Source organism: Gopherus evgoodei, chromosome 1, assembly GCF_007399415.2.
Source record: "Gopherus evgoodei ecotype Sinaloan lineage chromosome 1, rGopEvg1_v1.p, whole genome shotgun sequence".
Classification (NCBI taxonomy): Eukaryota; Metazoa; Chordata; order Testudines; family Testudinidae; genus Gopherus; species Gopherus evgoodei.
In genome coordinates, this window is record NC_044322.1 from 144,294,167 (window position 1) to 144,317,775 (window position 23,609).

The 23,609-nt window shown below is 44.9% G+C and overlaps 1 protein-coding gene across 2 annotated transcripts in view; it reads left to right on the forward strand.

Annotated features, from left to right (window-relative positions):
* The first annotated feature begins 913 nt into the window (after positions 1 to 913).
* ZFX (zinc finger protein X-linked) overlaps positions 914 to 23,609 on the forward strand; it is a 34,633-nt gene continuing 11,937 nt past the window's right edge. The window contains exons 1-3 of one of the 2 annotated variants that reach the window (XM_030575043.1): positions 914 to 989; positions 12,636 to 12,724; positions 13,246 to 13,812. In XM_030575043.1, the coding sequence (XP_030430903.1) occupies positions 12,664 to 12,724; positions 13,246 to 13,812 (628 nt within the window). In that variant the 5' untranslated portion in view covers positions 914 to 989; positions 12,636 to 12,663. Of the gene's footprint in view, positions 990 to 1,694; positions 2,140 to 12,635; positions 12,725 to 13,245; positions 13,813 to 23,609 lie in introns of those variants that run through there. The other variant, XM_030575051.1, reaches the window with a different exon arrangement.

Below are 23,609 nucleotides of genomic sequence, written 5' to 3' on the forward strand. Positions count from 1 at the left end.
CCCATACAAGTTTATAAAAATGAACAGTAATAGTGTTTTTAGATTTTTTTCCCCCTTCTGTTCTTATATGGGACACCATCACCTGAAGCTATGCCAGTTCTTTACAGGAGGATACAGAACACATACCATGTTTATTAAAAATCCTCAAGGAAAGTAACTACTATTACGTGTGCAAGAAGCCACTTTCAATATGTAAAGGTCGGGGTTCGGTTTCAGTCCTATTTACAAGACACTAGTTCCCACCAATCCCATTATACTGATCGACTTATTTTCCACTAGAGCTTGCCTGGAATTATCCCGGGCCACACACCTCCTCCTGAGCTCCGCTACTCAATCCGATTTTATTTCCACATGCAAAACAATACAGAACCCCCCACAAAATATTAAAAAAACAAAAAAGCTTTAATCCACCCCCCACCAAAAAAGCGCGCGGGAGGGGGGCCTGCAAAGTTTCCAGGATGGGCTGAAAATATATTTTGGGGGACGGGGGAGCCAGGCCACCCAATGGGTCAGTGCCACCGACTGGAGCGGGGGTGCCAGGCCCCGCCAGGCAGGGGGCCCAAGCCCCAGCTCCCCTCTCCCCGGACCGCGCTGAGCGGCTCTGAGCCCCGAGCGGAATTTTACGGCCGAGCTGGAGCGGAGGAGGAGCCGCCGCCGCCGCCGCCCTCCTGTTCGTCCGACCCCGGCAACGCCGCCGCCGAGTCCCGGGCCCGCTCCGCTGCCGCGGCCCCGGGCGCTTGGCCTGAGAAGCGGCGCAGGCAGCGGCGGCGGCGTCTCCCTTCCGCATTTTCCTGGGTCTCTCTCGGGCAGTGACGTGACGTGCTGACGGCGGGCCCGGCCCGGGGAGCTTGGCCGCTTCCACTCAGCTCCGAGCTCGGCCCCTCCCTCCCCTCCCGCCCGCCCCGCCGCAGCCACCGCCGCCGAGCTCGGCCCAGTCGCGCTGCGAGAGGCCGCCCCGAGCCGAGCGCCGCCGCCCGCCACCCCGCACGGTAAGCAGCGCGGGCCGGGCCTTCTCCTCCCCGTGCCCGCAGCAGGCCGCGGCGCGGCGCCGCAGTGCAGGCCCGGAGGAGGCCGCAGCTAGGCCGCGCCAGGGCTCCGGCCGGAGCGGGCCGCAGGGCCGCGAGCCGGGCTCTCGCAGCGCGACTGGGTGCGGCGCAGCTGGGGCCGGGCCGTGTGGGGAGCGGGGTCTGGGCCGGCCTAGGCCGGGGGGCGGTGGGGCCAGGCCCCGAGCTCGGCCGAGAGGGACTCGCGGAGCCTCTGGAGGAGGAGACAAGATGGCGGCGGGGCACAGAGGCTGCGAGAGGCGGGGGCAGGGCGCCGGCCGCCATCTTGAATTAATCGCTCGTCCCAGCAGCCGGGCTCCCCTCGTGCGGGCCGGGCCAGCGAGGGCGGCTCCAGCCCCGCTCCGCGGCCGCTGCCTCCCCCCCCCCGGGGGGCTGCGTGACAGGGGCTGGCACTGTCCGCCCCCGGCGGCTTCCCGGGCCCCTGCAGCGCTAGGGCCGCCAGCAATTCGCCCCGCACTGCGGAGAGAGGAGGGCGCCCGCCAGCCCTACCGCCACCAGCCTCGGGAGGGGGCAGGGCAGGGCGCGCCGCGCTGCAGCCCGACACACACACCCCTCCCCCCTGGCGGTGCCTGGAGCGCGGCAACGCTGCGTTGTTGTAAGCCCCGAGCGGGATCCCCTCCGCACCGCTCCCTGCCCAGCCAAGGGGTTCAGCGGGCGAGGGGGAGTCTGGCTGCCTGCCTGTGGGGGGCAGTGAGTTCTCCCCCAGCCCCGGCTGTAGAGCCCCCTTCACTGAGGAGTTTCAAAGAGATACTCAGGGCTAAATGTTTCCCCGATTTAGGCTTTATTAAAATCAGCACAGACACAGTCTGACCCAAAACATCCCCGTCGCCCTCTTTTCTTAAGCCAGAGGAAACATCGTTTTGCCCAGTGTCTGCAATTCCAACATCCAGCACTGAGTTAGTGCATGAGAGTGAAAATGAGTTTGGAGCCTGGCTGTAGGCCACAGGGAAACTATGCTGGTTTTCCTGCCCAAACTGAGGGAGATGCAGAAAAAGAAACAAGCAGCTAATCGTATTTGGAACATTTTTCATGGTTTTCGGAATTATTTGTGAAGTTGAGCCCTTGCTTTATAAAGGTGTAATTTTGAACATAATTTTTCCTTTGTGTGTGTGTGTGTGTGTGTGTGTGTGTGTGTGTGTTCCATTCTCAATGATCAAGTCAGGCAGGGGAACCTGGTTTCAACACAGTAATAAGTTGCTAAGGCATTGAACTGCTCAGGGCTTTAACCCAATTATGGGGACACAGTTAGATCCTGTCTATACTACATTTACTACACTACTTCTAAAACTGTGATGTGACCAGATCAGGGAAAAATCTTGTAATTGGTTTTCCTGACTCAGTTATACTTCTGGTGTAGATGAAGGTCTTCCACTGGGGATGGAAGGTAGGGAATTTTGCTGATTGCTCTTCACGAGTAGAAGTGGGGTCAGGATTTTGTTGTGCTTTTGAAAAATTTGGTGCAGGGATGAGGGAGATTTTACGTTGTATATTGGTATCTTTATGGGAATGGAGGTGTGTGAATGATTTTTGTATATTATTCTCATCCGTAAGGATGGAGAAATGATTTTGCTGTATCTTAGGGTTTGTCTTAAAACACTGGTGGCATTCCTGCAGCTGCGTTGCTGTAGTGATTCAGTGTAAATACTACCTGTGCTGACAGGATATAGTCTCCCATCCAGGTAGATAATCCACCAGAGAGGCAGTAGCTAGGTTGATGGAAGAATTTTACATGTGAGCTTAAGGTCAGTTTAACTATGCTGCTCAGGCATGTGGATTTTTCACACCCCTGAACAACGCAGTTATGCTGACCTAATTTTGTAGTGTACACCAGCCCTTAGTCTTCCTCCTCTTGCTTCCTTTGGAAGGGGGTTGGGTAATGGAATTTGCATGTTCTTCTTCGAGTGCTTGCTCATATCGATTCCAATTAGGTGCGCATGCGCCGTGTGCACGTTCGTCAGAAGATTTTTACCCTAGCAACACTCGGTGGGTCGGTTGGGTCACCCCCTGGAGTGGCGCCATTATTGCGCTGGATATACACCCCTACCGGCCCAACGGCCCTTCAGTTCCTTCTTACTGCTTGTGACGGTTGTTGGAACTGTGGAGCGCGGCTTTGCTGATCTCCACGTCCCTAGCTACTCGTAGTTCTTTGCTGTTTATTATGTGTATAGTTCGAGTTCTTGTAGTTATAGTTAGTATTGTTGTATTTATAGTTAGTGTATATAGTTTAAGTGGGGATTGGGGATTAGCCCCCTTTCCTCCACTCCAGTACAGGCCCATGCCTAAGGCACTGGGATTCAAATCATGCTCGGCGTGCCAAAAGCCGATCCCCATGACTCCTGCCTCAAGTGCCTAGGGGAATCTCACCTTACCGATAAGTGCTGCATCTGCAAATTGTTTAAACCAAGGACGAAGAAAGAGCGGGACTTTCGACTGAAACAGCTCCTCATGGAGTCGGCACTTAGTCCTGCAGCGTCGGTACCGAGCGCCCAACAGACTGCTTCTGTAAGGAGCGCCCCTTTGGCCCCGAACTGCTCTGGCACTGACCCCTACTGGCACTGACATCTGCTTGGCACCGCTCCCTGTCCCTGAGACCCAGGAAGGAACATAGCTCTCTAGCTGCTTCAGCTCCACAGAAGGAGCGCTCTTTGAAAACCGTTCATTCGGCACTGTCCTCTGCTGCAGCACCGTCAACTGTGGCACCGCTGATTGCGGCTCCACCGAGCGCAGCACCGTCGATTCCAGTCCCACAAGGGTCATTGAGTCCGATGCCTGACAGCTCCCCGGCTCATGCTGTGGTTGAGCTTGCCCTCCCTTCTACACCGGAGACCTTCTCCATGGCAAAGGAGCTCATCACCGTGACGGAGTCGACATGGCCTCAACCCCCGGCACCGCCGGTGCGGGTCATACAGTCCATCGGAAAACTGGCCCTGGTAAGGCTACCTTCCGTTGGTTCAACAGAAAGACGTCATTCAAGATCACAATCTCACAGACGCCCTCGATCACGCCGTTCCCGCTCGCAGTCCCGGCACCGCTCTCCATCACGGTACCGGTCGCACTCGCGGCACCGTTCAACATCTCGTTCGTTGGTTGGATACTCCTGGTACCGATCCGATTCACGGCACCGCCCTTGGCACTGTGTATCTCACAGTCGCTCCAGATGAAGGAACTCGAGATCCAGTTGATCTCCCGGCACCACTTTGGTAGAAGGTCCCGGTCTCGTTTGCGGTACCGTTATACCTCCCGGTACCGCTCCCTGGTACCGCCCTGAGATCGAGCATCCAGAACAGTGGCGCCCTCCCAGGGTCTATCGGCACTGCCGTGGCCATCGAGACGCACATCGGTGTCTTTGCAGGCTGGTAGCGCATCCTGTCCTCAGGAGCATGACTCTGACGTTCCCAGCCATATATTCCCAGAGAACCAGGGCCAGGAGTAAGGGCCTCATCACTGGTCCTTCTGGACACCGTGGGCATACCACCAGGCCCAAGGGGCTCCATCAGTGGCTCCATGGTCGGCCCTGTCAGAACACTGGGTACCAGAGGCAACAGTAAGCCCCCCCCCGCCCCCCCCGGCACGGATGAGGCTCCAATACTATCTGAAGACACCCAGGTTCCACCTGACACAGATGACGCTCCTCAAGTGCAGGAGCCCCAATAAGACGCCCTGGTCCCGGGCCTCTCCTCCTCCTTGCCTGACGAGGCGGTGGCGGGAACATCCTCCTCAGGCCCTCCACCAGTTGATCTCAGGGCCCATCAAGACCTTTTGAGATGAGTGGCTCAGAATATGAACTTACAGGTGGAGGAGGTCCGTGAAATAGAGGACCCTGTCGTAGACTTCCTGTCGGCTGATGCACCTACTAGAGCAGCTCTTCCATTTATCCGCACCATACAGACTAATGCGGATGCCATTTGGCAATCCCCAGCCTCGATTCCACCTACAGCAAGGGGAGTAGAGAGAAAATATATGATCCCCTCAAAGGGGTATGAATATCTCTACATTCACCCACCTCCTTGCTCTTTAGTGGTGCAATTGGTGAACGAGAGGGCGCGTCATGGCCAGCAAGCCCCGGCTCCGAAGTCAAAGAAGGCTGGATGCATGGACCTCCTAGGCAGCAAAATATACTCGGCCATGGACCTCCAACTTAGGATGGCAAACCAACAAGCCCTCCTAAGTAGATATAACTTTAACACGTGGGTGTCCTTGGGGAAGTTTATGGAGCTTCTTCCCCAGGAATCCCGTCAAGAATTTATGGCCCTACTTGAGGAGGGTAAAAAGGTAGTAAGAACCTCCCTCCATGCCTCTCTGGATGCAGCGGATTCTGCAGCCAGGACCCTGGCGTCAGGAGTGGCTCCAGGTATCAGGCCTTCCCCCTGAATTACAACAAACTATTCAGGATTTGCCCTTCGAAGGCCAGGGCCTGTTCTCAGATAAAACTGACCCCAGATTGCAAAGTCTGAAGGACAGTCGCGTTATAATGCGCTTGCTGGGTATGCACATGCCAGTGACCCAACGCAGGACCTTCTGACCCCAGCCACACTGCCCTAACGCCCTGCCTAGGCCGCATCAGGACTTTAGCAGAAGGCGTGGTAGAGGGAATCATCGGAGACAGTCTGGCCTTCAAGGAGGTCAAAATCAAGCGCCCCCTAAACCGCCAGCGGGACCCAAGCAGAACTTTTGATGGGATGTCCGAGGGCGGCCCACCAGTTGCTCTACCGGATCCTTCTCCTCTCTTTTTCAACCGCCTCTCACAATTCCTCCCTGCCTGGTCCCAGCTAACTTCAGATCGTTGGGTCCTGTGCACGGTGGAAGTGGGATACTACCTCCAGTTTGTTTCAACCTCACCTTTCCACCCTTCCTCCCCGTCCCTCTTCAGGGACCCCTCTCACGAGCAATTCCTCTTACAAGAGGTCCAGTCGCTCCTAGTCATGGGAGCCGTAGAGAAGGTGCCAAAAGACATGAGGGGCAAGGGGTTTTATTCCTGCTACTTCCTAATCCCCAAGGCAAAGGGAGGTCTATGACCGATCCTAGACCTGCGAGAACTCAACAAATTCATGATAAAACTGAAGTTCCGCATGGTAACCCTGGGGACCATTATCTCGTCCCTGGATCTGGGAGACTGGTATGCCGCCTCGATATGAAGGACGCGTATTTCCACATTGCAGTTTACCCACTATACAGAAGGTACCTCCGTTTTGTGGTCAACCATCAACACTTTCAATTCACTGTACTTCCGTTTGGCCTTTCTACAGCTCCGTGTGTGTTCACAAAATGCATGCTGTCGTCGCCACCTCCCTCCGGTGTCGTCGGGTACACGTCTACCCGTATCTTGATGATTGGCTCATTTGAGGGACTTCCCAGTTACAAGTGTCGCAGCACCTGCGCATCATCAAAGACCTCTTTGGGAGCCTAGGCCTGACAATCAACATAGAGAAGTCTACTCTGACACCCACGCAGAGCATAGATTTCATAGGAGCGGTTCTGGACTCCAATCTGGCCAGAGCCTGCCTCCCGCCGTCGCGTTTTCAAGCAATGGCTTCAATTATTCGAGGTCTTCAAACCTTCCTGACAACATCGGTGCGCACCTGCCTCAGCCTAGTAGATCACATGGCCTCCTGCATATTTGTGACCAAGCACGCAAGGCTGTGCCTCCATTCCTTTCAAACCTGGCTTGCTTCAATATACCAACCATGCAGAGACAGCCTGAACTCGGTGCTCACTGTTCCCCGTAAGATTCTGGGCTCCTTAACCTGGTGGCTAAACCCCACTCTAGTCTGTGCAGGGATGCCATTCCACCCACCGCAACCCTTGATGCCCCTAACCACGGACGCATCATCTCTGGGTTGGGGTGCCCACCTCGAGGGCTTTTGCACTCAAGGCCTCTGATTTCCTCAAGAACTGGCCTTGCACATCAATGTGCAGGAGCTGAGAGCAGTCCATCTAGAATGCCAGGTGTTTTGAGACCATCTCCAAGGCCGTTGAGTATCAGTGTTCACGGATAACACAATGGCCATGTTTTACATAAACAAGCAGGGTGGAGCATGCTCATCCCTCCTTTGTCAAGAAGCCGTCCACCTCTGGGACTTTTGCATAGCCCACTCGATTGATTTGGTAGCGTTTTTTCTCCTAGGAGTCCAGAACACTCTGGCAGATCACCTCAGCAGAGTCTTCCTGTCTCACGAGTGGTCAATTCGTCCGGACGTCATTGGTTCTGTTTTCCGGAAGTGGAAGACCTCTTTGCCTCCTGAGAGAACAGGAAATGCCAGATGTTCTCCTCCTTCCAGGGACTCTCCCTGGGCTCCCTCTCAGACGCATTCCTGATCCTGTGGAAGAGGCACCTACTCTATGCCTTCCCATCGTTTCCACTCATCCACAGAGTCTTACTCAAGCTCTGCAGGGACAGCACCCACCTGATCCTAATGGCTCCAGCGTGGCCGAGGCAGCACTGGTACACCATGTTGTTCGACCTCTCAGTGGCAGACCCGATTCCCCTGCCACTTTGGCCAGATCTCATAACACAGGACTTTGGCAGGCTTCACCATCTGGACCTGCAGTCTCTTCACCTCACAGCATGGTTGCTCCGTGGTTGAGCCAGTCTGAGTTGCTTTGCTCTGCCTTGGTCCAACAGGTGCTCTTGGGCAATAGGAAGCCTTCCACTAGGATGACATATCTGGCCAAGTGGAAGCATTTCTCCTGCTGGTGCGCTCAGCATAACTCAGTCCCCAGGAGGTGTCCGTTCTTACTGTCCTGGACTACCTCTGGTCCCTGAAAGAACACAGCCCAGCGGTCTCTTCCATAAAGGTGCATCTGGCAGCCATCTCCGCCTTCCACCCAGGGGAAAATGGTCGATCAATCTTCTTTCACCCCATAATTTCAAGGTTGCTCAAGGGATTGGAATGTTTGTACCCTCAAGTCAGATGCCTGACTCCTACCTGAGATCTCAACCTGGTGCTAACCAAGCTTATGGGTGCTCCTTTTGAACCACTGGCCACCTGCTCGCTGCTGTACCTTTCCTGGAAGACAGCCTTCCTCGTTGCTATTACTTCAGCAAGATGAGTATCTGAGCTTCGGGTCTTGACAGCGGATCCCCAGTATATGGTATTCCATAAGGACAAGGTACAGCTGCGACCACACCCCTCGTTCCTCCCTAAAGTGGTGTCTGCCTTTCATGTCAATCAGGACATCTTCCTCCCAGTCTTTTTCCCGAAGCCGCACCCATCGCGTCAGGAACAACAGCTGCACACTCTAGACGTTCGCAGTGCTCTCGCCTTTTATATTGAGAGAACAAAACCCTTCCAAAGGTCACCTCAGTTCTTTGTAGCTGTGGCAGACCGGATGAAAGGCCTGCCAGTCTCATCCCAATGAATTTCATCTTGGGTAACATCCTGCATCCGTACATGCTATGATTTGGCTCACGTTCCGGCTAGTCACCTCACTGCCCATTCTACTCGGGCTCAAACTTCATCTGCCGCCTTCCTGGCCCATGTTCCCATCCAGGAAGTATGTCGGGTAGCTACCTGGTCATCGATTCACACCTTTGCCTCATATTACGCATTGGTTCAACAGTCCAGAGATGATGCAGCATTTAGCTCAGCAGTTTTGCATTCTGCAACATCTCACTCCGACCCCACCGCCTAGGTAAGGCTTGGGAATCGCCTAATTGGAATCGATATGAGCAAGCACTCGAAGAAGAAAAGATGGTTGCTCACCTTTGTAACTGTTGTTCTTCGAGATGTGTTGCTCATATCCATTCCAAACCCGCCCTCCTTCCCCTCTGTCGGAGTAACCGGCAGAAAGGAACTGAAGGACCGTTGGGTCGTCAGGGGATATATCCGGCGCCATAACAGCGCCACTCCAGGGGGTGACCCAGCCAACCCACTGAGTGTTACTAGGGTAAAAATCTTCCAATGAATGTGCACATGGTGTGGATGCACCTAATTGGAATGGATATGAGCAACACGTCTCAAAGAACAACAGTTACAAAGATGAGTAACCATCTTTTTCAGTGGCATATTACAATCTCACTTTCTCCTGCACATGTTCTTTCTCCATTCATTGCTTTCTTGAATGATTGTATTTAAGGTCAGAGTTATGGGGAAAGATGTAAATAACATCTTGGGAAATGAAGCATTTTCTTATGTAGGGTATTTTTATTGACTTGCTAGCATTTTAATATCATTTGTATTCCAAATATATATTTTTCTTTCTTGTCCTCATATCAGAAATGTGCCTTGATTTTCATTTGCCCAAATAAAGTTATATTGCGTATATAAGCAGATATTATAAGCATCCTGTTAGAGCTGTCTTTATAGTTTAGCTTTATGGACTAAACTATGGAATATTTAAGGTCATACTTATTCTAGAGGCACATGAAACTGACTTAGTTCCTGATCTTTCAGTTGGATCTGACTGTGTAGATGCATTTGTATATCTGCAAAGAGGCTCTTTGAAGCCATTGGGGTTCCACATGGGTGCAGAGGTCTCTGCATGATCTAGTTGTAGGACTGGGGTCTTAAAGTGTATTAAGGCAAATCTTATTTATTCCAGTAGAGGCTAGTGTCATAGCATTCTTTTTTAAATCTGAACCTTAAAAAAGTATATAACTTCTATGTTGTACAAGCTACAAGTGGTAGAAAGTCTATCCTTGATTCACCACACTAAATCTTAAAAATCCACTTGGTTGGAAAGCTATCTCTGGTGACTGAAATCAACATTTGCAGAACATAAGCCTTTCCTTTGCAGAATTTCTGATCTCAGTGGTTGAGCATGAACAGAGTCAAACAAATATAGTACTGTCTTCCTGATTTTTGCAGATGGACAGCTCTAGCACCTCTACTGTTGTTGGTATCTTTACTAAGTTGCATCAGGGTGAGAACTGACCTTGAGACTTGTCAGTTTTTACTGCTACTACTCAGAATCTGTGGGCAGCTTTGGTAATAATGATAATCAGGTCAGTTTCACACTTCTGGAACTTAGAACATCAGTAGAGGAAAGCAGTGGAATTATTCCTAGGGGAGAAGGACCCAAAAGGAGAAGCTGAGTAATGGAGATCTCCCTGTACAGTAGCCAGAAATTTGAGGGAAGGATAGGATAACAAATGGATAACATCCATCACAGGAGCAAGGAGACCATGGCGTGGAAGTGGGGAATAGAGTGTGTGAATGCTCCTTTCAGCAGGCAGTGGGAATTGGGGCTTCAAAGTCATCAGACTCGAACTTATCAAAGGTTAATATGTATGATAAGATGGAGCCATTAAGTAGGATCCAGAAATACACTTCTACTTGGCATTGCTTGGGGACAGAGCAGGTCACTCCATTTGTTTTTGTCACTTTTTGGCTAGCAGGTTTAGTTCTTGCTACTAGGTATCTGATACATTTATAAGTCCTGTGTGTGCATGAATGAGGGGGATGCATAGAGAGATATATTAGAGAGCGTAAGTTAGAAAAGAGAAATAAATGACTGGGAGTGTAGTACGCGAAAATGTAGGTAAGACAGCAAAGAACATAATGTAGGGAAAGATTGAGAGATGCGAATGGGTGGAGAAAGAGAGAAGGAAAAGAAGCAACCATAAGAAGGCACCACAGGAAAACATACTATTATAGGAAATAAATTCTTAATAGACTTAATAGACCTGAACTTGTTTAATTACTAAAGCTGAACAGATTTGGGACTGGTGATTAATACTTGAATAAATGATTGTCTTAGAATACCTGAGGTGCTAGAGTTCTTGCTTTTCTGCGATAACAAAAGTCCACAAATCTGTGATCTTTCCCAGATCCAAAGCTAAAAATGTTTCTTCCTAATGAGTATTTGGGGTCCTAGATCTGTGGAGGGATCTGCTTGGGAAGGCCCTTACATCAGTGCAGAATGCCATTGACATAATATCTTAACATTCAAAATGGCCTGATTGATCTCAACAGAACTCCATAACGATCTGTCAGTGCAGATTCCTTTTCAAGATCGGGGAACCTTGGACTAGAGTCCTCCACAGTTTGTCAGTGCAGATCCTTTTTCAGAATCTAGGGTTGTTCAGCTGGACTTCTCCAGGTAACAAAGGAGTCCATGAAAAAAAAGTATAATTTTTACATGGGACTGCAGCTGCTGTTCTCATAGTTTAATTTCTGGTTACATTCCCTCTCCCTCCCAACTTGTTTACATTATTTTTCTCAACAGGAGGATTTGTTAGCTGGGAGTAGCAGAGGATTAGGTTGTGCAAGGAAGGATGGGGTTGGAACATATTTGCTTCTGGCTGGGTGTATGTGTTTGGAAATGCTTGTTTATTTGTTTATTTGTCAAATAAAGAAACTCCCCCATGCAAAAACTTAATTAATATAAAGGAAAGATGGAGCATGAAAACAAATTGTTGAAGTTTCAGTTAAGGTTTCCATAAAAATCTTAACTCTTTGTATTAGGCTCATGAATTGTAATAAAGCACTATGGTGATAGTGGAGGGTTACTGCCCATTACTGGCAAAAGTGTTTGGAGGGAGGAAAACCACATGCCTTCCACCTACTGGCATAATTCTTATTGGAAGAAATTTTCAAGCTGTGGCCTCTTCCTGGTTTTACACACCAAATTCCCGTAGTTTGGATTAAGTTCAAGGGACTAGTCCAGACTGGTTTGCTCAACCCTAATTCTAATGCATATATGGCAGGGGGTAGAGTTAAGGTTAGAGTGGTAAATTGTAATGAGAATTTCTTAACATTTAGTATTTCGATTTTTTGGGAGGTAGAGTGATTTAAGATCTAATCAGTTACTATGCATCAAATAAGTTTTGACATTGTATCAGACTATAGAGAGTTGATAGATTTTAAAATTTGATCATTTTTGAGACCAGATGGTGTTTTCAATCTAAAAGCAAATGGTGGATGATGCTTCTCCGGGGAGCCTCTGCATAATCTCATTCATTAGATTCGACGTGCCTGTGACGTAGGGGTCTGGAACCTTGTGGCAATACCATTTGGGACCCTGAGGGCAATATGAGATGCAAGCCCTAGCTACCTTAGTTCCTTTCTGGCTGCCAAAGGCTGTGAACATAAGTGACCCCAGAGCAGTGTCCATTTCTGATTCTATTAGACATATACCCTCATCTTGAGTAATTTTGTAATCATTATTAATTTGAGAACTCCTCAGCCCATCATCCATCTGGGTTGTACTGTTTACCAGTCTCTCATGAGTGGAAATGTGCAGAGATTTCTCTCTTCGGGGAATATCTGTATGTTTTCACTTTCTCTGCCCATCTTCCTCAGAGTTTTCTATACCTCCTTGAAATAGTGATGTTCAGGAAAAATGAACTGAGGTGTTTAGGGGTCATCTACCCTTTGTTCAAGCCCTGAATGTTCAATCACATGAGATGCTTTTGAAAGTCCCAAAGGGTACGGCTTTCCAGAGATTTTAGGAACCGTACAGGCATCTTGAGTGAAATCTTGGCCACACTGAAGTCAAGGGGCATTTTGCCTTTGAACTCAAAGGGGCTAGGATTTCACTTCTCGAATAAGAGTGCGAGATATGCATAGGGAACTCTCGAACAACTATAGTTACTGGGCAAGTAACCTTTCTCTTCTTTATTTTTCTCAGGCGCTGTGACTGATGAGAATTAAAGGCCATGGATGAAGATGGACTTGAACTGCAGCCACATGAGCCAAATGCGTTTTTTGACCCAACAGGTTTGACAGGAGATAAAGCATATAAGGCCCTTCATGTTAAACATAAGATAGATTATAACCAGGCAGTTGTTGTTACTGAATCGGACTGTGCTGCTTTATTATTATATTTTGACTGAATGCTGCACTAGTGATTTTATTTTAAGTTCAGAACAATGTAACTAAAATGTACTGGCTATAGGATACTCTGAAAGGAGAAATGTTTGGGGGTTATGGCAGAGGCTCAAAAATGGCTGACCTTATCCATAAAAAAATGTATGGTCTCTTTTAGTTGAATGCTAGAAAACTGGTCTATGTTAATTTGTCAAAGAAATGTTAGTGGCTAATAAGAAAGTAACAGTTTTCTAGTGCTTTTTCAACTAGTATATAATAGATATGGTCAAAGATACCAGAATGCTTGTGATAGATAGATATGTTGTTTATAATCTGAAGACAAATTGTGATAATTTACAGCCGATAAATATCAGCCATGTTTCTTGAATTACTGTGGATATTTTAAACATTGGTTTAATTATATTTTTCAGGATCTGATGCAGCACATATGGATGGAGATCAGATTGTTGTGGAAGTACAAGAAACAGTATTTGTTTCAGATGTGGTGGACTCAGACATAACTGTGCATAACTTTGTTCCTGATGATCCAGATTCCGTAGTCATCCAAGATGTCATTGAGGATGTTGTTATTGAGGATGTTCAATGCTCAGATATCATGGAAGAGGCAGATGTGTCTGAAACTGTCATTATTCCTGAACAAGTGCTGGGCACAGAGGTAGCTGATGAGGTTTCTTTAGCACACTGCACTGTTCCAGATGACGTTTTAGCTTCTGACATAACAGCAGCAGCATTGTCTATACCAGAACATGTACTGGCAAGTGAATCAATGCATGTACCTGAAGTTGGGCATGTGGAACATGTGGTTCATGATAATGTTGTAGAAGCAGAAATTGTCACCGATAGTCTGGGAGAAGATGTAGTTTCTGAAGAAGTGTTGGTAGCAGACTGTGCCTCGGAAGCAGTGATTGATGCCAATGGAATCCCTGTGCAGCACCAAGATGATAAGGGCAACTGTGAAGATTACCTTATGATTTCCTGTAAGTTTATGGGGAAAGCAGTAAAGATAGAGTGAATGACATTGACTGGGATGCTGTTTGAAAATGTTTGTTCCTTTTAAATAATGCCAGAGAGAGAGTTTTCTGAAATAGTTATAAACACAAAGTCTCATAAATATGCATGAATATTTTCAGTTATAATTGTGTTCCTGCTGAGGTGGTTTATTTATTAAGCTAATATAGATAAAGTAGTTTTTCCAGCTATCTGATTATTAAAATAATCCTTTTAAAATAAAATACTCATGTATTAGTTTACAGAACAATATTTTATATTAATAGTTTCTGTAACAATGCTCTAAAATGCCATTTACTTAATAACAACTATAGGAAATAAACCTGGCATTGCTCCAGTATATGTTGCAAAATCACTAAGAAAGCAAAAGAATTGTCTCACAAAAGTGGAAGAGGGACAGCCACAGAACTGTTCTATTTTTCTGCAGTTTGAAAAATGTCTTGCATCTGAAGTATTATCCTTAATGCTTTTGCTAAGCTCCTCTTTTAGATACATAAATACGGATAGCAATAACTTTTTTCTTTTCTGTTAGAATATGTTTTTTTCTCTTAAATAAACTGACCATATGAAGTCACACAATTAGCAAAAAGGACAGCCACTATTGCACATAATTGGGAAGCTACCTTGAACTCAAGATTCTGGGTTTGGATTTTTTTTGAGCCCCTTTGTACCAATAGAATGGTATATTAGAATTGCAATATTGAAACGTATTTGTGTGTGTGCGAGGGAGGAGGGAACAAACAGGGACACCACCAAATCATAAAGTCAATTCCCTTGAGGGGAAATAACCCTTTGCTCAAACTAATACTGATTTTGGTGGTGTAATCTGATTAACATTCTTGTGTCCTGTATAATTTAAGAAAGTAATGTTATTAAACAGGGTTTTGTCATAGAATCATTGTATCATTTAGTCCATTTACACTGATCCTTGCAAGATTATTTGTTTTTGTCTAGATTTTAATAACTCACATAATGGAACTTAACTGATGTTGTATATTGATTCTTGCTTCATTTCCAGTACAGGTTCTTTGATTAGTTCTTTGAATATGCCTTTTTTAATGGAATTTTAGTTTGTTTTGGCTTAACTATAATATCATCTTCTGCACTTATGGCTTTGCATAATTCTTCTCTTTGCCTCTATGATCACTTGATTTCTTAATTCCCTAATATTTGGCTTCCTAGTGTCGAATACTCTTGTGTAGCTGTGTATTAAATTAATATGGAGATCAAATTAATGGTCCCTAGCTAAGAAACCATCCTTTTGTACTTCTTAACTGTAGAGAATAATTTATTGAAAACATAAGAGAGCCTCATCATGTTTAACAGAAACAAGGTTTTTTTATTCTTAGTCAATTACTTCTGCATGGTAAGAAGTAGATCCAGAGTGGTTCCTCCCTTGACTTGATTCTTTATTTTCATTGCTATTAAATGCTAATGTGTTTTTAAATATTTTTGTAATATATATGGCCCTTCTAGCTCAGGTACTTAAGTAAATTTAGTATTTTATATTCCTCTTTTGTTGCAAAGTGTATCTATTGTTTTCATTTATATTTTGAATTGAAAGTACATTCTGGAATTTGAGTTAAATGAAACTTTCCTCTGTTACCCTCTACTGTACTTAAAGCCTACCTAACAAGTTTTACTGCTTTTGAAGTCAGGAGGTTAGTACTCCTTCTTGTTAAGTGGAGATTGTCTAATCTGAATAGTCAGTTCATTATAGAAAAAAAATCAAATGATTTTTAAATTCAAATCTCTCCTCTTTACATCTGTAGTGTATGTTTGTCCTGGTCTTCACGCTCAGTCTTCTTCCTTCTTCAGTTGCACTTGGTACCAGATGGCTCTCAGAGAAGATCATCAACATTAATCTCACCTTTGTTTCCCCCCCCCCCCCCCCCAATCCCTGAAATCATCCTTGATTCTATCACAACTTTTTTCAGTTATGTTTATCTAAATTAATCATTTTGGGCAAATGAGTGAGTAGAATTTTGCAAGGTTGACTTAATCTAAGGTTCCTGCATCATAGTGTCTAAATGCTGCCGGTTGCCATGTATACTACAATACATGGACATTTGTCTGTTTTCTTGGGAATACTTTTGCCCTTTGTATTATGCTTTGTCACTTGAGAGGCAGAATATTACTCAGATCACTTTATATGGGTCACAAGTTATCTGTCCCATGTTCTTCAATGGAATTCCTAGGTAAGATCACTTACCACCTTCTTTCTGTATGTTGATTCCCTTTCATTGTTTTTCCTTTACTGGATAGGCTACTCTTTGTACCTGGCTTCTTCTTAATCTGATCATCATCTCATTATTTAAGGGCTTGTCTACATCAGAAAGTTGCAGCGCTGGTGAGGGAGTTACAGCGCTGCAACTTTGAGAGTGTCCACATCTGCAGGGCATCACCAGCGCTGCAACTCCCTGTTTGCAGCGCTGGCCGTACTCCCGTTTTGTCTCGGGTGTAGAGGATCCAGCGCTGGTGATCCAGCGCTGGTAATCCAATGTAGACAGTTACCAGCGCTTTTCTTGACCTCCGTGGAAGGAGGAAGCCTCTGGTAATCAAGCTGGTTTCCTTTCCCGGTTTGCTCTCTCGGTCCCGGAGCCACCCAGCAAACCGCAGGGAAGGAGACCTGCTTGCTCGGGGTTCCGGGACCGAGAGAGCAAACCGGGAAAGGAAACCAGCTTCGCCGCGGTTTGCTCTCTCGGTCCCGGAACCCCGAGCAAGCAGGTCTCCTTCCCTGCGGTTTGCTGGCTGGCTCCGGGACCGAGAGAGCAAACCGCGGCGTTCCCGGTTTGCTCTCTCGGTCCCGGAACCCCGAGCAAGCAGGTCTCCTTCCCTGCGGTTTGCTGGCTGGCTCCGGGACCGAGAGAGCAAACCGCGGCGTTCCCGGTTTGCTCTCTCGGTCCCGGAACCCCGAGCAAGCAGGTCTCCTTCCCTGCGGTTTGCTGGCTGGCTCCGGGACCGAGAGAGCAAACCGCGGCGTTCCCGGTTTGCTCTCTCGGTCCCGGAACCCCGAGCAAGCAGGTCTCCTTCCCTGCGGTTTGCTGGCTGGCTCCGGGACCGAGAGAGCAAACCGCGGCGTTCCCGGTTTGCTCTCTCGGTCCCGGAAACCCGAGCAAGCAGGTCTCCTTCCCTGCGGTTTGCTGGCTGGCTCCGGGACCGAGAGAGCAAACCGCGGGGAAGCTGGTTTCCTTTCCCGGTTTGCTCTCTCGTCCCGGAACCCCCCTTGAAGCCGCCCAACAGCGCTGCAGTGTGGCCACATCTAACACCACTTGCAGCGCTGGTTGCTGTAAGTGTGGCCACTCTGCAGCGCTGGCCCTATACAGCTGTACTAATACAGCTGTAACAACCAGCGCTGCAAAATTTTAGATGTAGACATGGCCTAAGATTGGTTTAGCTGTTGCTCTGGTGAGAATGGTTGAATGAGTGTGTAACAGTTGACTGTCTCCACACATGCTTTTCTTATTCCCTCTTCCTATTCATGGACTAAACCTGCATTTTCTTTTCTGATGGTACTTGTCTTAGTGAGCTCCTTTCTGTGAGACTTTCCTTCAGCAAATTTATCTACTGTTTGAATCATCCCATTACAAATGAAATCTCTCATGTATATGAGACTGCTTTGATTTCCTTGGTATGCATTCTGTTTCCAAAATAATGCTTCTTACCACTAGTGATAGCCTCTTTTTGTGTAGATACTCTGTCTTTGCTTGCATTGAGAAACTCCAGTTGTTTGATCTGAACGGGTTCCTGGCTATTTATACCTAACTCAACTCTGCCTTTGGATCCCTAAGCAGAGAATGAAAACCACTGCCAGCTGTTAAGCAGCATAGGAAAGGATTCCAAAGGTTTTGATAAACCACACTTTTCCTTTTATCCATGCCAGAAAGTCATTTAAGGAGGACTCTTGATATATCTTGGCCAAAAGGGGACAGATTATGGACAGATATACATCAACCCAACTCCTTTAGCCGTAGACCAAAATTATGAGTTGGAAAGCCATTTGTCCCTAAATGGAAATGTAGCATTTTAGTAAAATGTTAAAAAATGACCACAGACAGAAAGATGTTGGAGTTTATCAGGGAGGACAGTACTTTAGAGCTGGACATCCAACTGACATTAAGGTTTCTACATTTCTGATTTTATTCAGTTTGTCAGAGCAGCAGACATGCAATTAGCTTTTTGTGGCTGAACACTAGCAACAGAAACAGCTCCATCAGAAGAGAAGTTGTGCTGGGTGTTCTCAGTATATTTTGTGCAATAAGAATGGTAAAATATAAATAATCAATATAGGAAATCTGAAGAGATGAAGGCTAGCCCAGGAAACTTTGTATTGGTCCAGGATTCCACAAATCGAGGAAATTATATGATGTCAACAGATACACCAGGCACATTACATTGGCATCCTAATCAGGCCTAGAGTAAGAAATATTTGATTCATGTACCAGAACCAACATTTTCAGTACAGGACTTTTTCAGACCCAAGGTATTCACAAAGATGGTAACAGTGATTGTGTAATTACTTAGGTTTAGAAGGGGCATGTTCTCCCCCGTCCCCCCAGATGATATTTTTATAAAGTCAGGAGCAATGGACCTAGTGAACAGAACCATAATCCATATGACTTCAGTATTGAAGAATCATGGTTTTGTAGCAGATATAAAAAATGTTTTTGTTTTACAGGCTGTCTTCATCAACAACCTGGGAGTACAGAGCTATTTTCTCTTGAGGCGATTCTTAAAGGTGCAAGACATAATAGTTTTTTCCCTCCAAAAAAGTAACATTTGCTGTCAGACCCTATTTAACCATTATAATGGTACTTTGCATAACTGTCCTGGCCAAGAATGTTTATGAGATCACTGTGTGTTGATCATAAGATGGAAGACATTAGGATACTTTGGTAAGAGTAATATTCAAGAGCTTAGTTTTTACTGTGCTAAGTAGACAGGAGCCAAATTATAGGAATTGGAGCTACTTTGCTGCAGAGCCCACCAAGACCGACTAATGACAGATATCAGTCTTGAGTCCTAGGAAATTTATCTATGATAGATTTCTGTTTCTTGGGATTGTAGGAATTTCGCAGTGTCATCTTACATTAAAGAAATGTCAGGATGGCCTGGCATTGTGTTAGGCACCATCATAACAGTGTTCTGTGTGGAAAAGAAAGTGGGCACAAGATATATTAGACTACATCAGGAAGTAAAATTGCCATTTCAGTGTACAGAAAGTCTAGCCTTTCAGTTGCAGTACAAATAAACAGTTAAATGTACAGATTGAGCGAAAGTTTAGTTTGGGAAATACAGCCTGTTTAGGAACCTACTTGAGTATAAACATTATGGAAGAATGCAACAACCTTTTGCGTTAAGGAAATACTAAACTAAGCAAGTTGTTCTAGAAGCTGGCAAACAACTTCTCCTAAGTATGTTGTCTGTTACCTGTGATAGTGAGAATCTATGCCAATGTAAGGACAGAACTCATGTTGTTATTGTTCCTGACGGGCTCCAGAGACCTGGGGCCAGATTCTTAGTGAAATTGATGTAAATATGGAGTTATTTTTTTTTTGATTCAAGGCCTGGATTGATGTGGTATTTATTGATGAATATGTACATGTAAAAGGATGGCACCTGAATTGTGCCCAATTTGTGCCCAATTTGTATATTTGTATATTTTTGGAGTAGAGAAATGTAAGAAGGTTATATCATTTGGTCTTTCCAGGATCACATTTTGACATAGTTTGTAGTGCAATTTGTTCATATATAAGAATTTTTTCATTTTAGATTTAATGTTTGCTGGGAGGCAAATGCTGTAGTGGTATGATGATTGTGGGTGATCACTTGTTACCGAGTATGATCATCTTCCATGGGAGTTATGGGTCCTCCGGTGGCTAATAAGACCAGTCCTTGAACCACATGTTCTATTTCAATGGGGACAGATGTTTTCAGGCTCAGCATGAGGCTGTTGACCATGACTGGAGACCAGTCTCTCCTTCCTCCTGCGCCTCTTGTCCTCTTCAGCTTGTTGGTGAGCAAGTTCAAAATGCAGGGGACCATCACGTAGGACTTCACTCCATTTTAAGCAATCCTAGGCAAGTGTCTCCCAAGTATCAATGTCAATATTACATTTTTTTAGGTTGTCCTTCAGCAAGTCCTTATAACGCTTTTGTTGTCCACCCACATTACGGTAGTAGTATAGTAGACAACAGATTAATTCAATGTTATTAATATATAAGCTATATTTTGTTTTTCCTTGTACTGCTCTTAGTCATTCCCATATTATCTCTTGGTCTTACTGTTCTTCCTCCATACGGAGACTATCTAGAAATGCTTTAGATTAGGGATTCTCAAGATTTTTCATGCTGTGGACTACATTAACAGATTCTTTGATGGACCACTTCTACCTTTGCGCATAATTGTGCAGTCCACCTTCCTCTTCCATTTGTGATCACGTAAAATCACTATATCAACTATAGCAATTGCATACATAGAAAAAAGTAACATTAGGAAAATGTATTTTTCACCATTTTAAAAGTAAATTTAGCAATTGGAAATGAGAAAAGAGCCAGCATCATGTGATCATGAGCTCTATGAAGACCACCAGCAAGTGAGCATGGATTCTTTGAGAAATTAAATTAACAGATAGGAACACATTTTCCTTTTTTACTTCCAGGAGGGAGAATATAAGAAAATGGCAGCATCCTGTGTTTGGCGCATTCATGGGTAAGACAGGTATGGGGTAGTACCCTTGGATAGGTCATGTATTTAAATTAAAAATTCAAGCATCTAAGAGGCTTCACATTTTAAACATAGACTAGGTTGATGTTTGTAAACCTTCTTTTCTCTAACGGAGGTTGAGAAGCTTGAAAAATAAGGAAAATGCGTGGAAAGTGTTCATTTAAAAAAAAAATTCACTGTATAACCAAAATAACTTTTTTAGACTGCACCCTAAAATAAGTAATTACAAGGATGATACCAAAGCCCAAATAAACCAGTATAGACAGATGCTTCAGTGTGACAGGCACGCTACTTGTCTTGATCACTAATGAACCACCCAGCTAGACTGTGGATAGCAGACAATGGCCAGCAGCTGCAGTCAAACTATACTTCAGTGGAAACATGCTTTGTACATAGAGCCAATTGGAGAGGGAAGTGGTGTTATTTCTGCTGGGATATATTTTGTTTCCTCCTTGTTTCCATCTCACCTTCTGATTTCCTTTGCCTTCTTTCCTTGTTATCTCTAATGTTGTCTTCTTGTACTCTTTCTCATCTTTTCTTCCCCACTTTTCTCCTATTAAATTTACTGCACTATTTATCATATTTTCTACTCTTTTCCTCTAATCTGCCAAGCACTGCTAGCATGTTAATGCTGCAAACTCTCCCAGAAATATGTGTGAGAATTTTTCCTCCAAGGGGAAAATTTGGCCCTATATTTCTACACATATTCACATTTTAAAAGTTTGGCACGTTTTTGTTGTGTTTCTTAAATAGGATTATTAAAGGATACTTATATTAAATAGGAGTCATATTTGAGGTGTTTATATAATAAGAAGGGGAGTCAGGAAACAAACTAATTATAATTGTGTACGTTGACATATGCACCAATTGCCTTAAAATTACATCTTTCACAAAGGTTACTCTCCAGCATAGGAAGACCTTATCCTTTATCCGGAGGAGAAGGAACTGAGTTTCTGATTCATAAGCCAGAAACCTATACATTATTAAAAACAATTTATTTAAAAAACAAAAACACCCCCACCACACTCTGCAATTAGAAGTTTTATTGTTTTTAAAAAGAAAACCAAAACCGTCCCTGCCTAACTTAGTATTCTGGGCTCTAGAACTTTCAGTTATTTTTTTCCTTGTTAAAGACTTGTTCCTGCATCCATTTAAGTCAATGGCAAATTTTCCATTGACTTCAGTGGTGCAGTATCAAGCCCTGTTGATGAGAAAGCACTATCTAGATGGACAGTGCTGATAATCAATCCAGAAGGGAGTAATTAAATCCTACAGAAGGAACAGAACCAAAAAAGTATACTTAAAGAATGATAGTAATACATTTTCCCCCCCATGCTAGAATTTTATTTATGGTTGGGGTCTCATGTATATTCCAAGGAATTTTTTATAAAAGTGCATCCAGGTAGCTGAGAACACCTCCTGTAAGGTTGTATTTTCAAAGTGATCAGTAATAACATATCACCATAAGGTCTTGCCTTTTTTCTCTGTTTAAAAGGTTCTGAGTTTCATTACAGCTATGTTAACAAGGACATTATCTCTTGATCTAGGGTCTTGTTCCTAAAGGCATTTCAGATAGTACTCTTGTTTTTCTAGGACTTTGGAAGCAATGTATTATGCACTGTTCATTCATCATTCACTTGAAAAAATAGTGTTTGGTGCATTCCTGCTGCCATTTCTCGTGATGGGACTAGTAGATTAAAGAACGTTTTTAATATTTTGTGATGTAATATAATGCATAATATTCTCTGCAAATAGTGATAGCTACTAATTTACATTCCTTGTTGAGAAATTTTATGCATGTGTAAACATAGTATAGTACGGATGAGAGAGACAATATATTGATTAGTATATGGTGTAAAGATTTTATGTTGTCATAATTGCACAGTAATAATAATAATAATACCTAATCTTGTATAGCGCTTTGCATCAGTAGATCTCAAAGCACTTTACAAAGGAAGTCAGCATGATGCTCGGGCTGGCTTCACTGTTCATGAGTGGCAAAAGCATGATTGACTAATGCAGATCATTCCAGATGAGCCAATAAGACTTTTATACCATGACATCATGTGCTGTGTATATGCCACATGTTACAGAACGCTATTAGAAAATTTTTAGTGTTTTAAAAGATTTTATTGATACTGTTTTGCATTTCTTTTCCTCTAAAATTCATGCCTTTTGTTACCATTATTCCAAACTATACATGACTTTGAAGGAGCCATAAAAACCTCAAAAAGAGATGTAAAGTAAGTCCAGTTATTTGGACTCTGCCAGTGCTAGAAGAAAATGCTGGATCCTGTTGGAAATGGGAAATCCCTGTAGGGTTGTGAGATAGTGGACTTTGTGAGCCTGTGGAAATTAATATTTTGGGATAGAAGTCCACATTTGGGCAAAGAAATATTTTCTTATGGTATGTGGTTTAAAAAGATGTCAGGTTTCTGAAGCTGCTTATGAGGTTGTTGTGTTAGAAGCACTACCAGTACTAGTGGCATAGTGGGCAGAGAGCAGGTGAGCCAGTTAAAAACTGCATGAAAAATAAATTTATCACATGAGTGTGGGTATATGTTTGTGAACTATATTTTCATTCTGCTGCTTGGAGGAAGTCCATTGAGCAGCAATGGAACAGGCACAGTCTTCCTTTAAGAGATTGTTTTGCAATGAATTCAAAATAATAGTGGGGGATGGATATAGGACTGTAATACTACGTACAATTTAAATTCCTTTCTGTAGGGTAGTTGACAAGAATTAATGGAATCAGAATTTGTCAGTGTTAGAGTGTCAATTAATTAGTTTGAAACTGAACATGGTCCATTCTTTTATGAGCAAGCGGAGTCTGGGATTGCTTAAAATGTTACTGCTTGGTTAGTGGGAAAAGACAAACCTAGGGTTTTTGTGTAGTTAACCCCCTTTCTAGCCAACTAAAGTAGCAGTATTAATAGGCTTAGAATGGAGCTAGGTCCAGTTCTCAGCTGAAGGGACATCTGTAATATATGGCCTTATGGGAGAGGTGAGAGGAGTGAAGGACAGCTCTTGACAGGAAGGG